Source organism: Vipera ursinii, assembly GCF_947247035.1.
Source record: "Vipera ursinii genome assembly, chromosome: 2".
Classification (NCBI taxonomy): Eukaryota; Metazoa; Chordata; class Lepidosauria; order Squamata; family Viperidae; genus Vipera; species Vipera ursinii.
In genome coordinates, this window is record NC_139513.1 from 293,356,721 (window position 1) to 293,376,315 (window position 19,595).

General features: G+C 45.9%; 1 protein-coding gene across 2 annotated transcripts in view; it reads left to right on the plus strand.

The window, feature by feature from the left end:
- The window catches only part of CTIF (cap binding complex dependent translation initiation factor), a 167,581-nt gene extending 149,123 nt beyond the window's left edge, over nt 1–18,458 (plus strand). For both annotated transcript variants that reach the window (XM_083354847.1, XM_083354848.1), the window contains exons 10-12: nt 10,384–10,539; nt 13,453–13,506; nt 17,007–18,458. In XM_083354847.1, the coding sequence (XP_083210973.1) occupies nt 10,384–10,539; nt 13,453–13,506; nt 17,007–17,222 (426 nt within the window). In that variant the 3' untranslated portion in view covers nt 17,223–18,458. The remainder of the gene's footprint in view (nt 1–10,383; nt 10,540–13,452; nt 13,507–17,006) is intronic.
- The last annotated feature ends 1,137 nt before the right edge of the window (nt 18,459–19,595 follow it).

The window sequence follows — 19,595 nt, forward strand, 5'->3', positions numbered from 1 at the left end:
AGAACGCTCAGAACGGAGTTCCGGCACCTTTTTTGGATGGAACCTTGTAGGGTAGGCAAGGCGGGTTGTATAACATGTGTGAGTTCCGGCACCTTTTTCTTTTACAAAAAAAGCACTGAATAGAATAGAATAGAAAATATAGAATGGAAATGGAATAGAGTAGAGTAGAGTAGAATAGAATAGAACAGGAGAAGAAATACAGTAGAGTAGAGTAGAATAGAGAAAGAGCAGAATAGAATTGAATAACAGAGTTGGAAGAATTCACAAGAAAGATTCACAAAAGGTATGAAGTGATTTGTGCAAAAACGGAAATGTTTTGCAAGGACAGAAAAGTACAGAGAGTGGTTTAAAACTCATTTTTCCCTAGGTTTTATTTTCTTTTTTTTATTGCATGCCTTTAATTCTTTCTTCTTCTTTTGCTTAATATTTCCTACTGCTTTTCTGCAGGGAGCACAATGTTGGTTGACTCTGAAAGAGAACCATGTGTGTCCCCGTGTACCACATCCCCCTTTTTTTAAAAAAAATTTGCAGCTAGAAGGCAGCAGTTACAGCATAGATATTTGAGCATTTATATAGCTTTTTTTTAAAAAGAAAAACTGTTTGTTCCTCTCTCATTACCTAAAATGAGTTTCCAGTCCTTAGAAAAGGCTTGAAAGCAGATGGGTCACTTGAGTTCCTACACATGTGAGCTTCAACTGGGATTTCCATACCTGTCGTTCCTCTTTTTTCCCTTATATCCTTAATCATGAACTCCCTTGATAAAAACAAGTTCTTTCAAAAACCTTGTAATAGGAAAAGGAATAAATGCCCTTAATTAGAACTAAGCAATCCTGTGCTCCTACTTTGTGTAACCCACCCCCCCCCAGGGAATTTCCACTAGATAGGATTTGCATTTGTTTTTACCCATTTTTCTCTAAGCATGTGTGTGTATGCATGCCTGCAAATTTCTGGAAACTCAATATATCTGACTTTTGTTTTTTACCCTGTGCCATTAAGAAGAGACTAAAATAGCGGAAAGCAAGCATGCATTGCTAGCTGACGTACAAAGAAGTCACATATTCTCAGTTCTCTGGCCAACCCTATTACAGCAGTTTCTGAAGAGTCAATCAGGGACCATGAAAATGCAGTAAGAGGGATAAATAAGTGAAAGTATATTTTTCCTATCTGAAGGCTTTTTGCTGGCCACGGTGAGGCTCGCTCTTCAAGTACTATAATAGTCAAATCATAGGATGTTTTTAATTTTACTACTTAAAATAAAAAAATATATCTATCTTCTTTAAGCTTTTTTTCATCATTAAGGTTAGGACAATCAATGATACAAGGACTTGCTTTTTTGAAAGAGACTTTTAGAAATAATGGAATCATCAAAGACATAAATCCAGCCTAAATTAAACATGGCTACATTCCTTTGCATTCAGTGAGTGAGTGAAAATAATCTGATTAGATCTTAGATGCCGGCATGAAACAACCGCTTTGCTCATTGGTGGTTTCTGTTATTGTGGGGGAAAATGGTGAGGTTTTGAGAGAGGACCTGTTGTATTTTATACTACGCTGTTCTTAGATCTTCTTTATATTTCCCGTGAGTCCCATCAAAGCTACACCAGCCTGTGAAGACCCGGGATGCTTTGCGTCCCCTGAACCGGCCCTACTGAACTCAAATTCCTTTTTCCAACTCACATTTCATAAGATCAGGGTAAACCTCTGCATTCGTCAACGTTTTGAGGCATTAGACAGACTTTATCTCACAGCTTTAATGTGAGATTTCTATAGGAGAGCAGGCTGAGCTAGAAAGCGGCATTAAGTACGTCATCAGTTTGGAATTGTCCTCAAATTCCATTGAGCCTTCTCCGGCGCCAATGTTGCCTGGATTGTTAGCTGACCAGATCCTTGCCTTAGGGGCAGCAGGAACAAACGCTTCTGTACTTCGAACTCAACAAATGCCCCTGGCTATTTGCACCTGACAATTTTTCTTTTTCTCCCAGTCCTTTCCCCCCCCCCCTCTCAATGTAAATTCTACTTTTGTGGCCAAGTCTACGTAGAATAATTGGGAATGAAAATGGTGGCAGATAGAAGACGGAAATTGTGGCTTTGGGGGAAAGGTGTTTTGGAAACCACGTGAAGTCGACTTTCATTTCCTGCCTCAAAATGGTGGGAAAATGGAAGTTCTGATGGACCGTTTCCCCCCCTCTCCAAAAAAGACTTGATTTTGAAGTTGCGACAGCCACCTCTTCCCCCCCCCCCCGCAGTCATGTGATTGTGTTTGGGCCAATAGGCAACTGGCTCACATTGACAGCTGTTTGCGGCATCCTGTGATCACATGACCACAATTTTCAGTCAAATGTTTTCCCCACATTTACTTCCAGTTTCTGGCAAAAAACAAAACAAAAAACAAACAGCCATTGGATTTCAAACTCGCTTAATGACCATGGTGTTCTGATAATGGCCATCAAAGAGTCATAAAATTGGGCACAGGGACATGGTCGCCCACTTAACAACCTCAGCAACGTACATAGATTACAGTTGTAAAGCGAAGACGACCTGTATAGATTTACAAAAGGGCTTTCCTTTTTTTCTGCATCCGTGCTGATCCCCTCTCTCCGTGTTTTCATCTTCGTTATAAAACCTGAACCTGTGACCGTCAGGTTAAAAAGTTCCATTGGCACTTTCAGGTTTAGGGTGGAGGATGCAAAATTGTAGATAGCAGCTCACCAAACGAAGGACACCCCATAGAAAAATACACCCAGCAACAGAGGAAAAATAAAGAATTTCCTTTTCATGACCCTTTCATGTTGCTATCAGCGTTCGTGCTTTCCCTTAAAATAAATAAGAAGCAGTGGGTGGAAGCTCCTCAGGAAGATCCAAGAAATATGGTGGAATTTCCTGACAGCGAGAACAATTAGTCAACGGAGTAGCTTCCCTCCAGACATCATGGGCGCTCCATCACTGGAGGTTTTTAAGAAGAGACTGGACAGTCACTTGTCTGAAATGGTGTAGTAGGGTTTCCTGCTTGAGCGGCGGGGGGCTGGACTAGAAGACCTCCAAGGTCCCTTCCAGCCCTATAATTCTAAATACAGCCCTCACCAAAAAACCAAGACCCTCTCAATTGTTAAAGGTAAAGGTAAAGGTTCCCCCGCACGTGCGTGCTAGTCGTTTCCGACTCTAGGGGCCGGTGCTCATCTCCGTTTCAAAGCCGAAGAGCCAGCGCTTGTCCGAGGACGTCTCCGTGGTCATGTGGCCGGCCTGACTAGACGCCAAAGGCGCACAGAACGCTGTTACCTTCCCACCAGAGTGGTCCCTATTTGTCTACTTGCATTTTTTACGTGCTTTCGAACTGCTAGGTTGGCAGAATCTGGGACGAGTAACAGGCGCTCACTCTGCTACGCGGCACTCGGGATTCGACCCGCCAAACTGCCGACCTTCTGATCGACAAGCTCAGCCTCCTAACCCACTGAGCCACCGCGTCCCTTCTCAATGGTTACCAGTCACCAAAAAAATAGGAAGCCATAGAATATACCGTAATTGGATTGGAATGGAATGGAATGGAATGGAATGGAATAGAATAGAATAGAATAGAATAGAATAGAATAGAATAGAATAGAATAGAATAGAATAGAATAGAATAGAATAGAATAGAATAGAATAGAATAGAATAGAATAGAATAGAATAGAATAGAATAGAATAGAATAGAATAGAAGCTGGAAGGGACCTTGGAGGTCTTCTAGTCCAGCCCCCTGCTCAAGCAACCTATACTTGTGAGGGTTTGGCCCAATATTTTTTTCCCCTTCACTAGATCATCGCACACAAAAACTTTTATAAGGCTTTTCTACCGTGTGGATCGTTTTATGTAATGTGATCGAGTTTTGTAGAAACGCTTTCCACATTCCAATTTCTGATTTCTTCTCTTGCATACAGGTAGACCTCAACATACAACTATTCATTTAATGACCATTCGAACTTACAACGGCACTGAAATAGTGACTTAGGACCTTTTTTCACACTTGTGACCATTGCAGCATCCCCGGGGGTCACCTGATCAACATTCAGACGCTTGGCAACTGGCTCGTATTTACGACGGTCGCAGCGTCTCCCTGGGGGTCACGCGATTTTCCCCCCCCCCCCTTTTGCGACCTTCCAACCAGCAAAGTCAACGGGGGATGCCAGATTCACTTTTAAAGAACGGTGTGACTAACTTAACAATTCCAGCGGTCCACTTAACAACAGCGGCCAGAAAGGTTGTAAAAATTCACTTGAGGACTTTCTCAGAGATTTTGGGCCCCGCAGCAGTCATAAGTGGAGCCCTCCTCCTTCCAAGCGTTCCGTGAGGTTTGCTAGGAATGCTTGGGGTGGCTTCCCTTCCCAAGCCAGGTTGGGAAAGAGGCCTTTCCAGCATAGCCTGGATGTGAATCACGTTGGCAAGTCCCAACAGATCGGTTTTAGTGGAGCCTTTGTGCAGTTGGGGCCAATCTCCAGCGCTGAGGTTTTGAAGTTTCCCAACCTGTAATGCTGGGTTATAAAAATGGGTTAGAGAGCTGGCAAAACATAAGGGGATAAAAATGCATCGTGTGGTCTTCCACATTGTGACCAGTCTTTAGGCAAGCTTTTTTTTCTTTTAATTCATACAAAACAGGGTTTCTCAAGATAAACCGAGGCATAGAATCAAGATCACGCGAGATTTTAGTACCGCTTTATAAAAAACCTAGCGAGGCCACACTTGGAATAGTGCAGCCAGTTTTGGTCACCATATCACAAAAAAGAGGTTGAGAGTTTGGGAAAAATTCAGAGAAGAGCAACTAAGATGATCCAAGGCCTGGAGATTAAAACATACAAAGAACGGCTGCGGGACTTGGATTTGGCTAGTTTAAAGAAAAGAAGAAATAGGGGGGACATGATAGCAGTACTCCAGTATCTGGGGCTGCCACAAGGAAGAGGAGGGGGCCACATTATTCTCCAAAGCACCAGAGGGAAGGACGAGAAACAATGGATGGAAACTGATGAAGGAGAGAAGCAACCTGGAGTTAAGGAGAAACTTCCTGACAGGGAGGACAATCGACCAGTGGAACAGAAGTTGCCTCCAGAAATCGTGGTCGCTGCATCACTGGAGGTTTTTAAGAAGAGGCTTGAAAGTCACTTGTCTGAAATGGTTCTCTTGAGCTGGGGGCTGGACTAGAAGACCTCCAAAGGTCCCTTCCAGCTCCTATTCTATTCTGTTCTATTTTAACCTTGGTAAGGTGACGTTTGAGCGTCAACTCTCAGTGTCTTTTTTTGGATCGTGGTGACCAGAACTGGACACAGTATTCCAATGCAGTATAAATGTCTATCGCTTCTCATGACCTCGATGCCCTTCCTCTGTTGATGCAACCCAGGATTGCATTGGCTTTCTTTTGGCAGCTGACTCATGTTTAAGTGGTGCCCTTCTAGGACACCCAGATCCATCTCACGGTCAATACTTTGAACCAGGTACCACCTGTTCTGCACCTCTGCATTTTGTTTCTCCTGCCTACATGCAGGACCTTGCTTTTCTCACCACTGATTTGCCTTTTCTTTTTATGGGCGAGGGCCCAATACTGAAGTCTGTCGAGATCCTTCTGAATCTTAAGTCTGTCTTAGGAAATGGTAGCAAATCCCCCCAGCTTGGTGTCGTCTGCAAATTTGATGAATTCTATTCCTTTGTCTAATGATTTATGAAGATGTAATAACAACAACCACAACAAATAGTAGTAGTAGTAGTAGTAGTACAGTTGGAAGGGACCTTGGAGGTCATCTAGTCCAACCCCCTGCTCAGGCAGGAAACCCTATACCATTTCGGACAAATGGCTGTCCAGTCTCTTCTTAAAAATGTCTTAGTGTTGGAGCATTCACACCTTCTGGTGGCAAGCTGTTCCACTGGTTAATTCCTCTGACTGTCAGGAAGTTTCTCCTTAGTTCTAGGTTGCTTCTCTCCTTGATGAGTTTCCATCCGTTGCTTCTTGTCCTGCCTTCAGGTGCTTTGGAGAATAGCTTGACTCCCTCTTCTTTGGGGCAGCCCTTGAGATATTGGAAGGCTGCTATCATCCTGGTCCTTCTCTTCATTAAACTAGACATCCCCAATTCCAGCAACCGTTCTTTGTATGTTTTGGCCTCCAGTTCCTTCATCATCTTTGTTGCTCTTCTCTGCACCCTTTCTAGGGTCTCAACATCTTGAAGAACACTGGGCCTAAGACAGAAAACTGGGGTTCCCCACTGCATGCTTCCCTCTGCATAGTAGATTATTTTCACTGAACAATCTCAGTTTGTAACTTGTCACCAGAGGAAAAGTTCAGCTCCTTCTCTTGTTACCAAAGTGAATTTTTCTCTCAAAACACGGTTTGCATAGATAGATAGATAGATAGATAGATAGATAGATAGATAGATAGATAGATAGATAGATAGATAGATAGATATGGATGGATAGATAATAGAGATAGATAGGAATGGATGGATGGATATGGATGAATAGAGATAGATGGAAGGATGGATAGATGGATAGATAGATAGATAGATAGATAGATAGATAGATAGATAGATAGATGGATGGATGGATGGATGGATGGATGGATGGATGGATGGATGGATGGATAGATAGATAGATAGATGATAGATGGAAGGATGAATGGATAGATAGATAGATAGATAGATAGATAGATAGATAGATAGATAGATATGGATGGATGGATGGATAGATAATAGAGATAGATAGGAATGGATGGATGGATATGGATGAATAGAGATAGATGGAAGGATGGATAGATAGATAGATAGATAGATAGATAGATAGATAGATAGATAGGGAACTAAACCTCGCGGGTGGAAAAGGCGCAGCATAAAAGGCGACAGAAGCCAGGGCAATGGGAAGGGAAAGAAATGAAACATCTCTTTGCCAATTAAAGGCCTTCAAAGGCAGCCGGTACAGAGTTGGGTGGTGGGGAAGGGAAGAAGAATCGGGGGCTTTGGATAGTTGCTGCTGGCTGGACACCCCAAGAAACCCCTGCCAGGACAGATTTTTTTCAAAGGAACAGGGCAGCTGCTGGTTGGCAAAGCACCAGCTCAGAGGCTGGCATTTTCAGAAATAAACAGAGGAGGAAACAGAGGCATGCAGAAATTAGCCAGGCTTCTTTGAAAGGCCAGCGGCCAAAGCGAATCCCAAGCAGAGAACCGGAGCAGAAAACATCTCCTGGAGGAAGCTGTGGCTGGCTTGTCCCAGCAGCAGAAAACAGCTGCAACCGCAAGTATGCTGCAGCTGGAAGGGTGACATCTTTAGAAAGGGCTGCGTTTATTTCCTCCCCGCCCCCCCCCGAAACGCCACCAAGGAGGAGTGGACGGTGAAGATGGCAGAATTTGGCAAAACGGAGCTATCTGATTGGAGACAAAACAACGAGTGCTTTTTATGAAAGTGAGGAAACCCTTCGTGAATTTGTTTGTTGAACGTGGAGTTTACGTTTCTTCCTTCTGCTGCTTTCCTTTTTTGTCGTTCTCTGTTTTTATTTTTTAATAATAATAACAGCCACCACAACAATGACAAAAAAGTCTGGATAGTGGCCGTGGCCGTGCCTGGAGACGGCAGAATAGACGAGAAAGAACTGGAGAAGATAAGAAAATACAAAGACCTACAAATAGAAATAGAAATAGATTGTGGCAAAGGCAAGCAAGAGTAGTACCAATAGTAATAGGCGCCTCGGGTGCAATCCCAAAGCAACTGGAGCACCACTTGGACACCGTCATCGGCATTGACAAATTCGCCCTCAGTCAATTGCAAAAGGCAGCCTTACTAGGAACTGCTTCCATCCTGCGACGAGATCTGTGATACCATCAAACATCCACATCTGCCTATCCCAGGTCCTTGGTAAGGCCTCAATAGGTAGACAAAAATGCCAAATCCAGTCTGAACATCTGGCTGACTGTGCGATGATCAATAATAATAATAATAATAATAATAATAATAATAATAATAATAATAATAATAATAATAATAATAATAATAAAAAAAGGTAAAGTTTCCCCCACATATGCGTGCTAGTCGTTTCCGACTCTAGGGGCCGGTGCTCATCTCCGTTTCAAAGCCGAAGAGCCAGCGCTTGTCCGAGGACGTCTCCGTGGTCATGTGGCCGGCATGACTAGACGCCAAAGGCGCACGGAACGCTGTTCCCTTCCCACCGGAGTGGTCCCTATTTTTCTACTTGCATTTTTTACATGCTTTCGAACTGCTAGGTTGGCAGAAGCTGGGACGAGGAACAGGCACTCACTCTGCTATGCGGCACTCGGGATTCGACCCGCCAAACTGCCGACCTTCCGATCGACAAGCTCAGCGTCCTAACCCACTGAGCCACCGCGTCCCAATAATAATAATAATAATAATAATAATAATAATAATAATAATAATAATAATAATAATAATAATAAAGGATACTGGCAGCAACCCATGTCAACCATTAGTGCCAGTCAATTTGAATGTTCAGTTGACTGAGGTTCATGTTTAATGAATAAAAGTTTTATAATAATAATAAAGTTGGGAGGGACCTTGGAGGTCATCTAGTCCAACCCCCTGCTCAGGCAGGAAACCCTGTACCACTTCAGGCAAATGGCTGTCCAGTCTCTTCTTAAAAACCTTCAGTGTTTGGAGCACCCACAACTTCTGGAAGCAAGTCGTTCCACTGATTAATTGTACTCACTGTCAGGAAGTTTCTCCTTAATTCCAGGTTGCTTCTCTCCTTGCTCAGCTTCCCTCCGTTGCTTCTTGTCCTGCCTTCAGGGCCTTTGGAGAATAGCTTGGACTCCCCCCTTCTTTGGGCTAGCTAGCCCCTTATGTAAATTATGTAAAATCTCTTTCTCTCTCTCTCTCTTCACAAACACACACACATACATAAAGAGATCGTCCTCATCTTACAGCCCCAATTGGCGTCAGAATTTTGTTGCTGAGCAAGGTAGTGGTTAAGTGCATTGCATCTCAATTTACAACCTTTTTGCCACGGATGTTAAGTGAATCGCCGCAGCTGCTAAGTGAATCCTCCATTCATTAGGTGAATCCAGTTCTCCCATTGATCTTGCTTGTCAGAAACTGGCTGGGAAGGTCACCAAAGGCCATCCTGTGTCTCTGGGACGCTGCAACTGTTGCCAAGAACCCACGTGTTGACACTGTGACCGTGGGGGACGGCGTGATGGCTGTAAATGTGGGGGCTGGCTGTAGGTCGCTTTTTTTCAACCCCGTCGTGACTTGCCATGGTTTCTAAGTGAACGGTTGTAAGTCAAGGACGGGATACGGTGCTTATGTAAAAGAAATGCTTCTCCTGAGGACCTCCAGCCGGGGGTCTTGAAAGCCACGCGGAGGTGGACTCGCTTAGAGCTTGGCTAGGGACCCCCTGAGAATCCCAGCATTGTAACCCCAGGATTGTGGGCTAAAGTCGCCCAAACATTGAACAGCACCCCGTCCATCAGGCTGCCAAGAAACCGGCAGGACGTCATCGGGCTGCCCTTTTCCAAGCTGCTTCCAAGGCCATCGATGGGTCAGCGGCAGATTCCAGCCCAGCCTGACCCCCTGTTCTGCTGCTTCCGCAACTGTGACTCTGTGTGTGTGTGTGTGTGTGTGTGTGTGTGTGTGTGTACATATGTGCATATACGTATATGTATGTATATGTATGTGTGTATATATGTGTGTGTATATGTGTGTATATATATGTATATACATGTGTGTGTGTATATGTGTATGTATGTGTATATGTGTGTGTGCGTATGTGCACACGTGCATATATATGTATGTATTTGTGTATGTATATGTGTGTATATGTATATATGTGTGTGTGTGTATATATATGTGTGTGTGTGTGTATATATATATGTGTGTGTGTGTGCGTATGTGCACATGTGCATATACATGTGTGTATATGTTTGTGTGTGTGTGTGTGTGTGTGTGTGTGTGTGTGTTTGTGTGTGTGTGTGTGTGTTTCACCAAAGGAAGCATTCAGAAACCTGGACTCTCCCTGCTGTTTGAAACGATGCCTCCAGCTGAAGTTCTGCTATTGGGGGGGGGTCTGGAAAGGGCCGCCTGGGCTCCTGTCCTGGGGTGCTTGTGAAGAGGGGGGACGGCCCCTGACCTTCGGTCCTTCCGCCGTGACCTGAAGACATGGATGTTCCAACAATCGGGCCTGGACTGACCGTACTTTTAAATTTGGTTTTACTGGGTCTATGGTTATGTATTTACTTCATTGTTTAATTCTTTTTAAAATTTTGTATTTTGTGTTTTTAACTTTTTACTGTTGTCAGCCGCCCTGAGTCCTTAGGGAGAAGGGCGGCATATAAATGTAATAAATTCAAATTCTTCTCTCTTCCCGGCTGCCGCCTGACTCCCTCCTGCCCTCTTTCCCTTCCCGCAGAAAGACTTCACCATGCGGGAGAAGCTGCAGCAGAGCGACGTGGAGGGCTGGCTGGGCTTCATCACTTTCCTCTGCGAGGTCTTTGCCACCATGAGGAGCAGCAGCGGGGAGCCCTTCCGCGTTCTCGTCTGCCCCATTTACACCTGCCTGAGGGAGGTGAGTTGGGCCGGGCCGGGGCGGCTCTTCCAGGCTTACTAGCCAGCGCTGCCTTGCGCAGGAAGAAAGAGGGGTGGCTGGCTCTGTGTTTCTCCTTGTCAGCTCTCGAAGGCTCTGTGTTTTGGGGGTCTCCCCTCTTACAAGATCCCCACCCAGAAAGTATAAAACTGTGGGACACTTCAGGGGGCATTTGGGGCCTGGAAAGAGGCAGGATTCCTATAGCACCCGATTGGCGAAACAACACAGGCCCAGCCTTTGATCTAAGGCAGGGGTAGGCAACCTCGGCTCTTTTATGACTCATGGACTCCAACTCCCAGAATTCCTCAGTCTGCTGACTCAGGAATTCTGGGAGTTGGAGTCCATGAGTCATAAAAGAGCCGAGGTTGCCTACCCCTGATCTAAGGTGATCCATAGGTAATCCTTGATGCAGGACTGGTCACTTGGGGACCATTCAAGGTCATGACAGAGCCCCCCAAAAAATCTGCTTATGACCCGAATTTGAACTTCCAGTGGCCAGCATCCCTCCCCCGCAGGGTCATGTGACCATATTTTGGACACTCAGCAGCTGGCTCCCCTTTTTGGTCATCTATGTCATTTATAGACACGTGGCCTCAGTTTACAACGTTTTTGCTGGAAACTTACTCCATCTGAGGGCTCTCAAGCATGACGGTCACTGCTCTAGACCAGGGGTAGGCAACCTTGGCTCTTTTAGGACTGGTGGACTTCAACTCCCAGAATTCTGAGGGGAAAGGGAGAGGTTTCCAAGCTGAGCCACGCTGGCTCAGGAATTCTGGGAGTTGAAGTCCGCAAGCCATGAAGGGGCCAACGTTCCCCCATGCTGGCTCAGGAATTCTGGGAGTTGAAGTCCACCAGTCCTAAAAGAGCCAAGGTTGCCTACCCCTGCTCTAGATTGACCCCTGTGGTGGAGGCAGATGTAAACTCCAAAGAACCATCAGCCCCTCCGTGGGCTCCAGCGAGGGAAGCTAACCAAGGTTCTCCCAAAGGTGCTTTTTCTTTCTGGAGGCCACGGGTCTTCCTTGCATTTCTTTTGAAGACGTTTCCCTTCTCGTCCAAGAAGCTTCTTCAGCTCTGACTGGATGGTGGGGAGTGGAAGGATTATATTCCTTGCAGAAAGAGAGTCATTTGCATGTTCAAAAGAAGCACAAGAAAATCCAGTTGCCTCCAAGAAAAAAAAAGCACCTTTGGGACAACCAGGACCTGGATGAATGGGAACCTCCATAGAAATCTAACCAAGGTTCGTCTCCTAGACCTCAAAGTTAATGAAAAGAAGGACCAGGGGGGACAGGATAGCATTAGACATTATCTCAGGGGCTGCCCCAAAGAAGAGGCAGTCAAGCTGTTCTCCAAAGCGCCCGAAGGCAGGAGGAAAAGCAACGGATGGAAACTCACCAAGGAGAGAAGCAACCTGGAACTAAGGAGAAATTTCCTGACAATTAACCAGTGGAACAACTTGCCACCAGAAGCTATGAATGCTCCAACACTGGAAGTTTTTAAAGAAGAGATTGGACAGCCATTTGTCTGAAATGGTATAAGCTCTCTTGCTTGAGCAGGGGGTTGGACTAGACCACGGGTCGGCAGCCCGCGGCTCCGGAGCCGCATGCGGCTCTTTGAGCTGTCCCCTGCGGCTCCCAGCCACCCGGTGCGCGCGCACCTCTTTGAACGGGCAGTGGTGCGCACGCACCTCTCCAAATGGAGAGTGGCACTGCCCGTTTGGAGAGGTGCGCGCGCACCTCCCCGAACGACCGGAGGTGCGCGCGCACCTCCCCAAACCTTTGGAGAGGTGCGCGCATACCTCCGCGCGAACGGGCAGAGGTGCCGCTCTTTGAGGAAGCTGCCGCGGCCCGTCTGCAAAGCTACTGAAAGCGGCAGCTTTGCAGAGGGGCCGTCGCCGTCGGGCAACTGAGAACCGGTTCCATTTCACTTTTTTAAAAAAATGGCAACCGCGTGCGTCCCGCATGCGCAAAAAATGTTTTGCGCACGCGCAAAACTTTTTTTTGCGCATGCGCGTGCATGGACACACGCACGCGGCTCCCACTTTTTTTAATTTGTGATGGAACCGGTTCCCAGTGGCTCTTTTCCTTTTTTAGGTTGCCGACCCCTGGACTAGACGACCTCCAAGGTCCCTTCCAACATTGCTATTCTGTTAAAACTGCTTTCTCTCTGATTCCACCGCTATCCAGCGAGAGGTTCCAACGAGATTTTTGTTCACCCGTCTCTGTTACCAATAATCTCCCTCGGTGTCACAGCAAAGTTCACAGCCGAAAAACATCCTCTGGAAAATGGTTGTGTGTTGTTTCCCCACCCCCACCCCTTGAGTTTGCTATTATTGAAGGCAGACAGTCTAAGAACGATGTCGCCATTGGGAAGCCTTGGCCTGACTCATTTCAGCCTTTTCTCGTTTGTTCGGTTACACTGGGTTTTTAAAAAAATTTCCGTTCATTTTGGCTTCCCTTCTTGGAAAGCCCGGGACTTGTGTTCAGTCGTAGGCATGGCCCCAGAACGCAACCAGGTTGACAACTCGGTGGAGGAGGATGTGCACTGAACACAACTTCTAGATGGACACCAAAGATGATCTAGAATCTCAGGGGTCTTCAAACTCGGCCCTTTTAGGACTTGTGGACTTCAACTCCCAGAATTCCTCAGCCAGCACGCTGGCTGAGGAATTCTGGGAGTTGAAGTCCACAAGTCCTAAAAGGGCCGAGTTTGAAGACCTCTCTACAAGGGGATCAATAAAGAATGAATGCAAAATAAAATAGGTCCTTGCAGTCTGCTTTGGCTCTGATGTAAGCAAATCTCGCTCTTTTAACACCTGGGGTTTTTTTGTTTTTTTCCTGGAGAAGAATTTCTAAGTGGGTCTTTTTTTCAATGTCTCTGTTTTCTGTGTCTCTGCAGTTGTTGCAATCTCAGGATATAAAAGAAGATGCTGTTCTTTGCTGTTCAATGGAGGTAGATATTTGGAAATGTTTATCTAACCTATTTCTACACCTCTTCACTCAGTAAAGAGGGCTATTTTTTTTTTCCCTAGAGAAGGTCAGAATTATAAGAGCAAGAATTTATTCAGCCGGAAACTAATAATACTAGAAGAATCTTTCCAAAGCCATGACAATATTTATTTATGTTTTTTTTCTCCTGTTTTCACATTTGGAAAAGTCCATTCTACCGTCGTAATGCATTTACTGCCTCTTGAGTTGTAGTGAGGGGTGTTTTTTTTCTATTCAATAGTACTAGTTGACATTTTACGATATTGCGTGCCAAACAGTTGCTAAAAAAAATAAAAATAAAGGTAGTCCTTGACTTGCAACCATTTGTTTATTGACCAGAGTTATAACAGCACAGGAGGAAAAAAAACGATTTATGACCGTTTTTTACACTTAAATCCATTGCAGCATCCCCCAGGGTCACATGATCAAAATTTGGACCCTAGGCAACTGACTCGTATTTACGATGGTCGCAGTGTCCCGGTCTGTGTGTGTGTGTGTCACGTGATCCCCTTTTGCGACCTTCCGACAAAGTCAATGGGGAGGCTGGATTCACTTAACAACCGCATTACTAACTAAACATCCGTGGACGGAAAGATCGTAAAATGGGACAAAACTCACTTTAAAAACTGCCTCAGCTAGCAATGGGAATCTGCTGAATTGTGTTTGTAAGCCTAGTCCCGTGGTAGGCAACCTGGGCTCTTTTATGACTGGTGGACTTCAACTCCCAGAATTCCTGAGCCAGCATGGCTCAGCATGGAAACTCTCCCTTTCCCCTCAGCGTGGCTGGTTGAGGAATTCTGGGAGTTGAAGTCCACAAAGTCATAGAAGGGCCATGTTTGAAGACCTCTGCACTAGCCCAGGGGTAGGCAACCTTGGCTCTTTTGTGACTGGTGGACTTCAACTCCCAGAATTCCAGAGTCAGCCACGCTGAGGGGAAAGGGAGAGGTTTCCAAGCTGAGCCAGGCTGGCTCAGGAATTCTGGGAGTTGAAGTCCACCAGTCATAAAAGAGCCCAGGTTGCCTACCCCTGGCCTAGTGCAGAGGTTTTCAAACTTGGCCCTTTTAGGACTGGTGGACTTCAACTCCCAGAATTCCTGAGCCAGCCACGCTGAGGGGAAAGGGAGAGGTTTCCAAGCTGAGCCATGGCTGGCTCAGGAATTCTGGGAAAGGTTGCCTACCCCTGGCCTAGGACTGTCACTGTCTAAAAAAGGACCTGAAAAAGCCATTACTTCATTTGTTGATATCATGTAGATGTGATATCTGCATTATTTGATGTTTGCTACAGTTCCTTCCCTTTCCGTTCAACTGGCGTATTGCAGCCAGAACTTGGAGAAAAGTCTCAAAAGTCCAACGAGGGGATCCATACTTTAAAAGTGCCTTCCCCCAAAAAAACAAAAAAAAAACAAAAAGCAAAGTCCACATTGTGTTGTTTATTCTAAATCCCTGGGAAGCTTGCATCTCACTGTCCAAATTGCAGTGTGAGACAAACATGGAGGGTAGTTGACCAAACACTCAGCAACATCTGCTTGGGCCAAAGCGAGGAGGGACAGTTGCAAAGTTTGTTACTTCTCCTTCCTCCATCTGCCCACCCGAAGCATTCAATCTGCAGAATTCGGGGCACACATTTGTTGCCCTTGAAGACCCCACCCCTCCGTTCTTTTCTTAGCTATACCGCAAGAGCTGTGTGCCGTTGGCGAAAAGTTTTTTTTAAAAAAACGCACGAGAAAAACCCTCTTTCTGCACACACCTATCTTTACCTGGTATCCATTCTGATGCCTCTCTTGGGAATTTCTCACCTTTCAAGCCTCCTAAAGTTTCAGATTATTTGCCTCTGGTTGGTGAAATGGAAGTTTACAGGGTCTTGTAAAGCATAGGCCCAACCATGGCCACTCTAAGACCTCTGGACTTCAACTCCCAGAATTCCCCAACCTCTTCTGTAAATGGGGAGGGGGGGCTGCTTTTTGAGGGGGGGGGAATGGTTGAAAGGCTGCCTCTTTTGATCTACAGAGGGATGGAGGGTTCTCCGCCTATATATATATATATGTGTGTGTGTGTGTGTGTGTGTGTGTGTGTGTGTGTGTGTGTGTGTGTGTGTATGCCCCTACACCTTTAGTTCTACGCGGGGGGAAAACCCGAATAACCAAAGATCCACATACGAACACCCGCGAAAACCTCAGAAAACATATATATACACACACACACACTATTTAGATTACCTTGCTAGGCCCCAAACATGGGGCAAATCTTTATTTCCTGTTTTCAGCCTATCTTGAAGGCCATCGAACAGGCTGTAGTCACACCGGACAGTTCATATATTTGTGTAAATTACTAACAAAGAATTAAAGGGAAACTGAGATGCATTTCTGACTGATGAAGCAGCTGACTGATGAAGACTAAAGAGTCAGAAATGCATCTCAGTTTCCCTTTAATTCTTTGTTAGTAATTTACACACACACACACACACACACATATATATATATATAAATTAGTTTTTAATAATAATAATCTCCAGTGTCTGTTGTACAGCATGTTTTCTTGGTTTATGTATTTTGGGGGGGAATAATAATTAATTAAATATAATTAAAAAATAATAATTAACAGCCAATAACAATTAAACTTGATAATTCCATAATTAGTATATTAATAATACAATTCTTCAATCTCCCCTTCTCCCGTTTGTGTTCTCCTCCTCCAACCTTAAACACATATAAATATTTTCAGTATGTAAACGATTAAATACAGACATTTTTTTCATATTTGTACGGATAATGTACGGATGGAGGGGTTTTCTTTTGTTTTTTTCTCCTTTCTGCTTTGAACGTTGGCTGGAGCTTCAAAAAAGAGCCAGAGCAGAGGAGCTGCTTTTATCTACGGCTTTTTCGTCGCCTTTGAGTAAATCGGGATGAGTCCCAAGGCACCAGGAGGCCAAAGAGTTATTAGCAGGGGAAGCGAAAAGCTCGAGCAGGGCCTAGGGACCCGAGGGTTGGTGGGAAGGAAGAAGGTTGAAGAGTCGGGAGAACTGAATTGATGGTGATTGATTTATTGGAACAACCGCGAGTCTTCGTTTTTTTAGCAATTGGGTGTGATCAGCGGAGTTTCTCCCCGACCTTCTTTTTTTAGTGGATCGTGTGCGGCAAGGGTGTCCCACCCTGTAGCCACTTTAAGACCTGTGGACTTCAACTCCCAGAATTCCCCAGCCAGCGCTGGCTGGGGAATTCTGGGAGTTGAAGTCCACAGGTCTTAAAGTGGCCACGCTTGGACAACCCCTGGAGTAGAAGATAAATATTGCCTAACAGAGCTGTGTGCCTGGAAGCAATAACTAAATCAAGCATTTGCAAGAGGAAGGAGATTTTCTCGGCCTCTTTCCTTCCCGTCGTCGGGGAGCCTGGGAAAAAAGGACCAGACCGGGAGGGGGGGGCAGCAGCGGCTCCCCAACTTTTGATCTCCCTTCTTTCTTCCTCAATAGCTGCAAAGTGCCGGCCGGCTGCTGGAAGAACAGCTGCCCGAGTTGATGACGGAGCTGCTGGCCGCCACCCGGGACAAAATGCTGTGTCCCTCAGAGTCCATGCTGACCCGCTCGTTGCTTCTGGAGGTGATCGAGCTGCACGCCAACAGCTGGAACCCGCTCACCCCCAGCATCACGCAGTATTACAACAAGACAATCCAGAAACTGACCGCTTGAAAAGGAAGGAGGCGGGCAGCGGGCGGGCGCAGCCCAGTGCCAGGAACGAGACAGGCACTTTAAAGAAACGAGACACGCACACACACACAAAAAAAACCCCACAACACCCTCGGAATATTCCCAAAGGACGCGGGAGCCGTCGCAGCTACAGGGAGCCGGCCGGACCGTCAGGGCTCCCGGTGGTTCCTCAAACAAGGGACAACCCGCAGCATGTTTTAAGAATTCCTTCCTTGGAGCGAAGCATGTCTTTTTCCAGTCGTCTCCCTTCTTCCCTCTCCTCCCCACTGTGGTTTTGTTCCCGGTCCCCTTTTGCGCGGCCCGCAGCCCGTCAGCTCGACATCCCGCCAAGCTATTGTCTTGGCTCCGAAGGAACACGGACGGTTTGAATAGCCGCTCGGAGGGCAAGGTCTCCGAAGCGTCGCAACAGCTTGTGTTGGCCAACTGGCGTGAGGCAGGCCACGGCAGATGTCTTTGGGGAGTGGGGGGACAAAGACAGACCCCTTCCTCCACCCCAGATGCTGGTAACTGACAGCTTTTGTCAAGCCAAAAGAATCTCCTCTCCTCCTGTCTTAAAAGGTTTGTCTCCCGTCCTGAAACCTCATTCCAGATTAGACACTGAGAAGCGATATTTTTTTTCTCCCCCCCCCTATTTTTTAAATTTTATTTCATTTTATTTTATTTTTGGTTGGGGGGAGGTATTTGCATTTGCACTGAATATTATTTTCCTTTGTGGGTTTTTATTTTTCATGCTATAAATATACGTGTATATATCTGTCTATATATACATGCACATATTCTTATACCAGCGCTTCCCAAACCCGGGTAACAACGTTGGCAAAACGTGATCTTTCTTTGGGCAAAGACGCGCAACCCCACGGCGCAATTACGACAGGGGGCGCCAAAATCAATTTAAAGGGTTCTTACCCACCTTGGGCTGAAAGGACATTGCGCTAAGTGGTTTTTTGGTAACGACACGAGAAAAAAAAAACAAAATTGGGAAGGACCGCCTTAGAGAGGAACGGACAGTTGCTGTTTTGTTTTCAACAAGGTGAAAAGTTTGCGTTGCGGTGTGAGAGTGCAGAGAATGTGCAAGGATCCTGAAGGAAGGGAGCCCAGGCCAAACGCTACTCAAAAAAAGTATTATTGCCATTAAAATATTCTTGCCAAGAGGTTGCGGTGAAGAGCCTGATCCTCTACGGACTTCGTTCCGGTTCTCTTCCACATGTTCCGATTGCTGTGAAAAACCCCAAGGCTGTACTGATAGTCCTCAGCTTGCAACCGTGGGTTTGGTGACCGTTCAAAGTTACAGCGGCGCTGAAAAAAAGGACTTGGGACTTTTTGTGAACTTGGGACTTTTTCACACTTCCAACCATCCAGTGGTGGGATTCAGATATGCGAACAGCCGGTTCTCTGCATGGATGCCACTTCCGGAAGTCCGTTCTGGGCCTGGGCAACAAAAAAATCAGCTATCGGTTCTGCCGAAGTGGTGCGAACCAGCTGAATCCCACCACTGTATCTATCTATCTATCCATCCATCCAGTGGTGGAATTCAAATATGTGAACAACAGGTTCACTATGTAGATGCCACTTCCGGAAATCCATTCTGGGCCTGGGCAACAAAAATGTAGCTTACCGGTTCTGCCGAAGTGGTGCGAACCGGCTGAATCCCACCACTGCAACCATCACAGCATTCCCCCCATGGTTACATGATCAAAACTTGGAGGCTAGGCAACTGGCATGTACTTTATGACGGTTGCAGTGTCCCGGGTGATGCGTTCCCTTTTTGTGACCTGACAAGCAAAGTCAGTGGGGGTGAGGGTGGAGATTCATTTAACAACTGTGTTACTAATTTAACAACTGCAGTGATTCACCGAATGAGGTGGTGAAATGGTGCGTAAGTCACCTAACAACTGTTGCTTAGCAGCAGAAATGTTGGGCTCAGTGGTCATACATTGAGGACTATCTGTATTAGCTTTTTGCAAGATTTTTGACCTCAGTATAAAAGTCTGGGTATTTTCCACATACACACAGACGCATTTCTGAATCTTGAACCAGCTCCCACCTTACATCTAGTCCAGAGGTGGGGAACTATGGCCCCTTCATGACTGGTGGACTTCAACTCCCAAAATTCCTGAGCCAGCGTGGGGAAACTGGCCCCTTTATGACTGGTGGACTTCAACTCCCAGAATTCCTGAGACAGCCATTTGCTGTCACAAATCGTAAAAGGTCCATCATTCCCTAATCAATGTAAAAAAGATGGTCTATCCCAGGGGTCGGCAACCTCGGCTCTTTTATGACTGGTGGACTTCAACTCCCAGAATTCCTGAGCCAGCTACGCTGGCTCAGGAATTCTGGGAGTTGAAGTCCACGAGT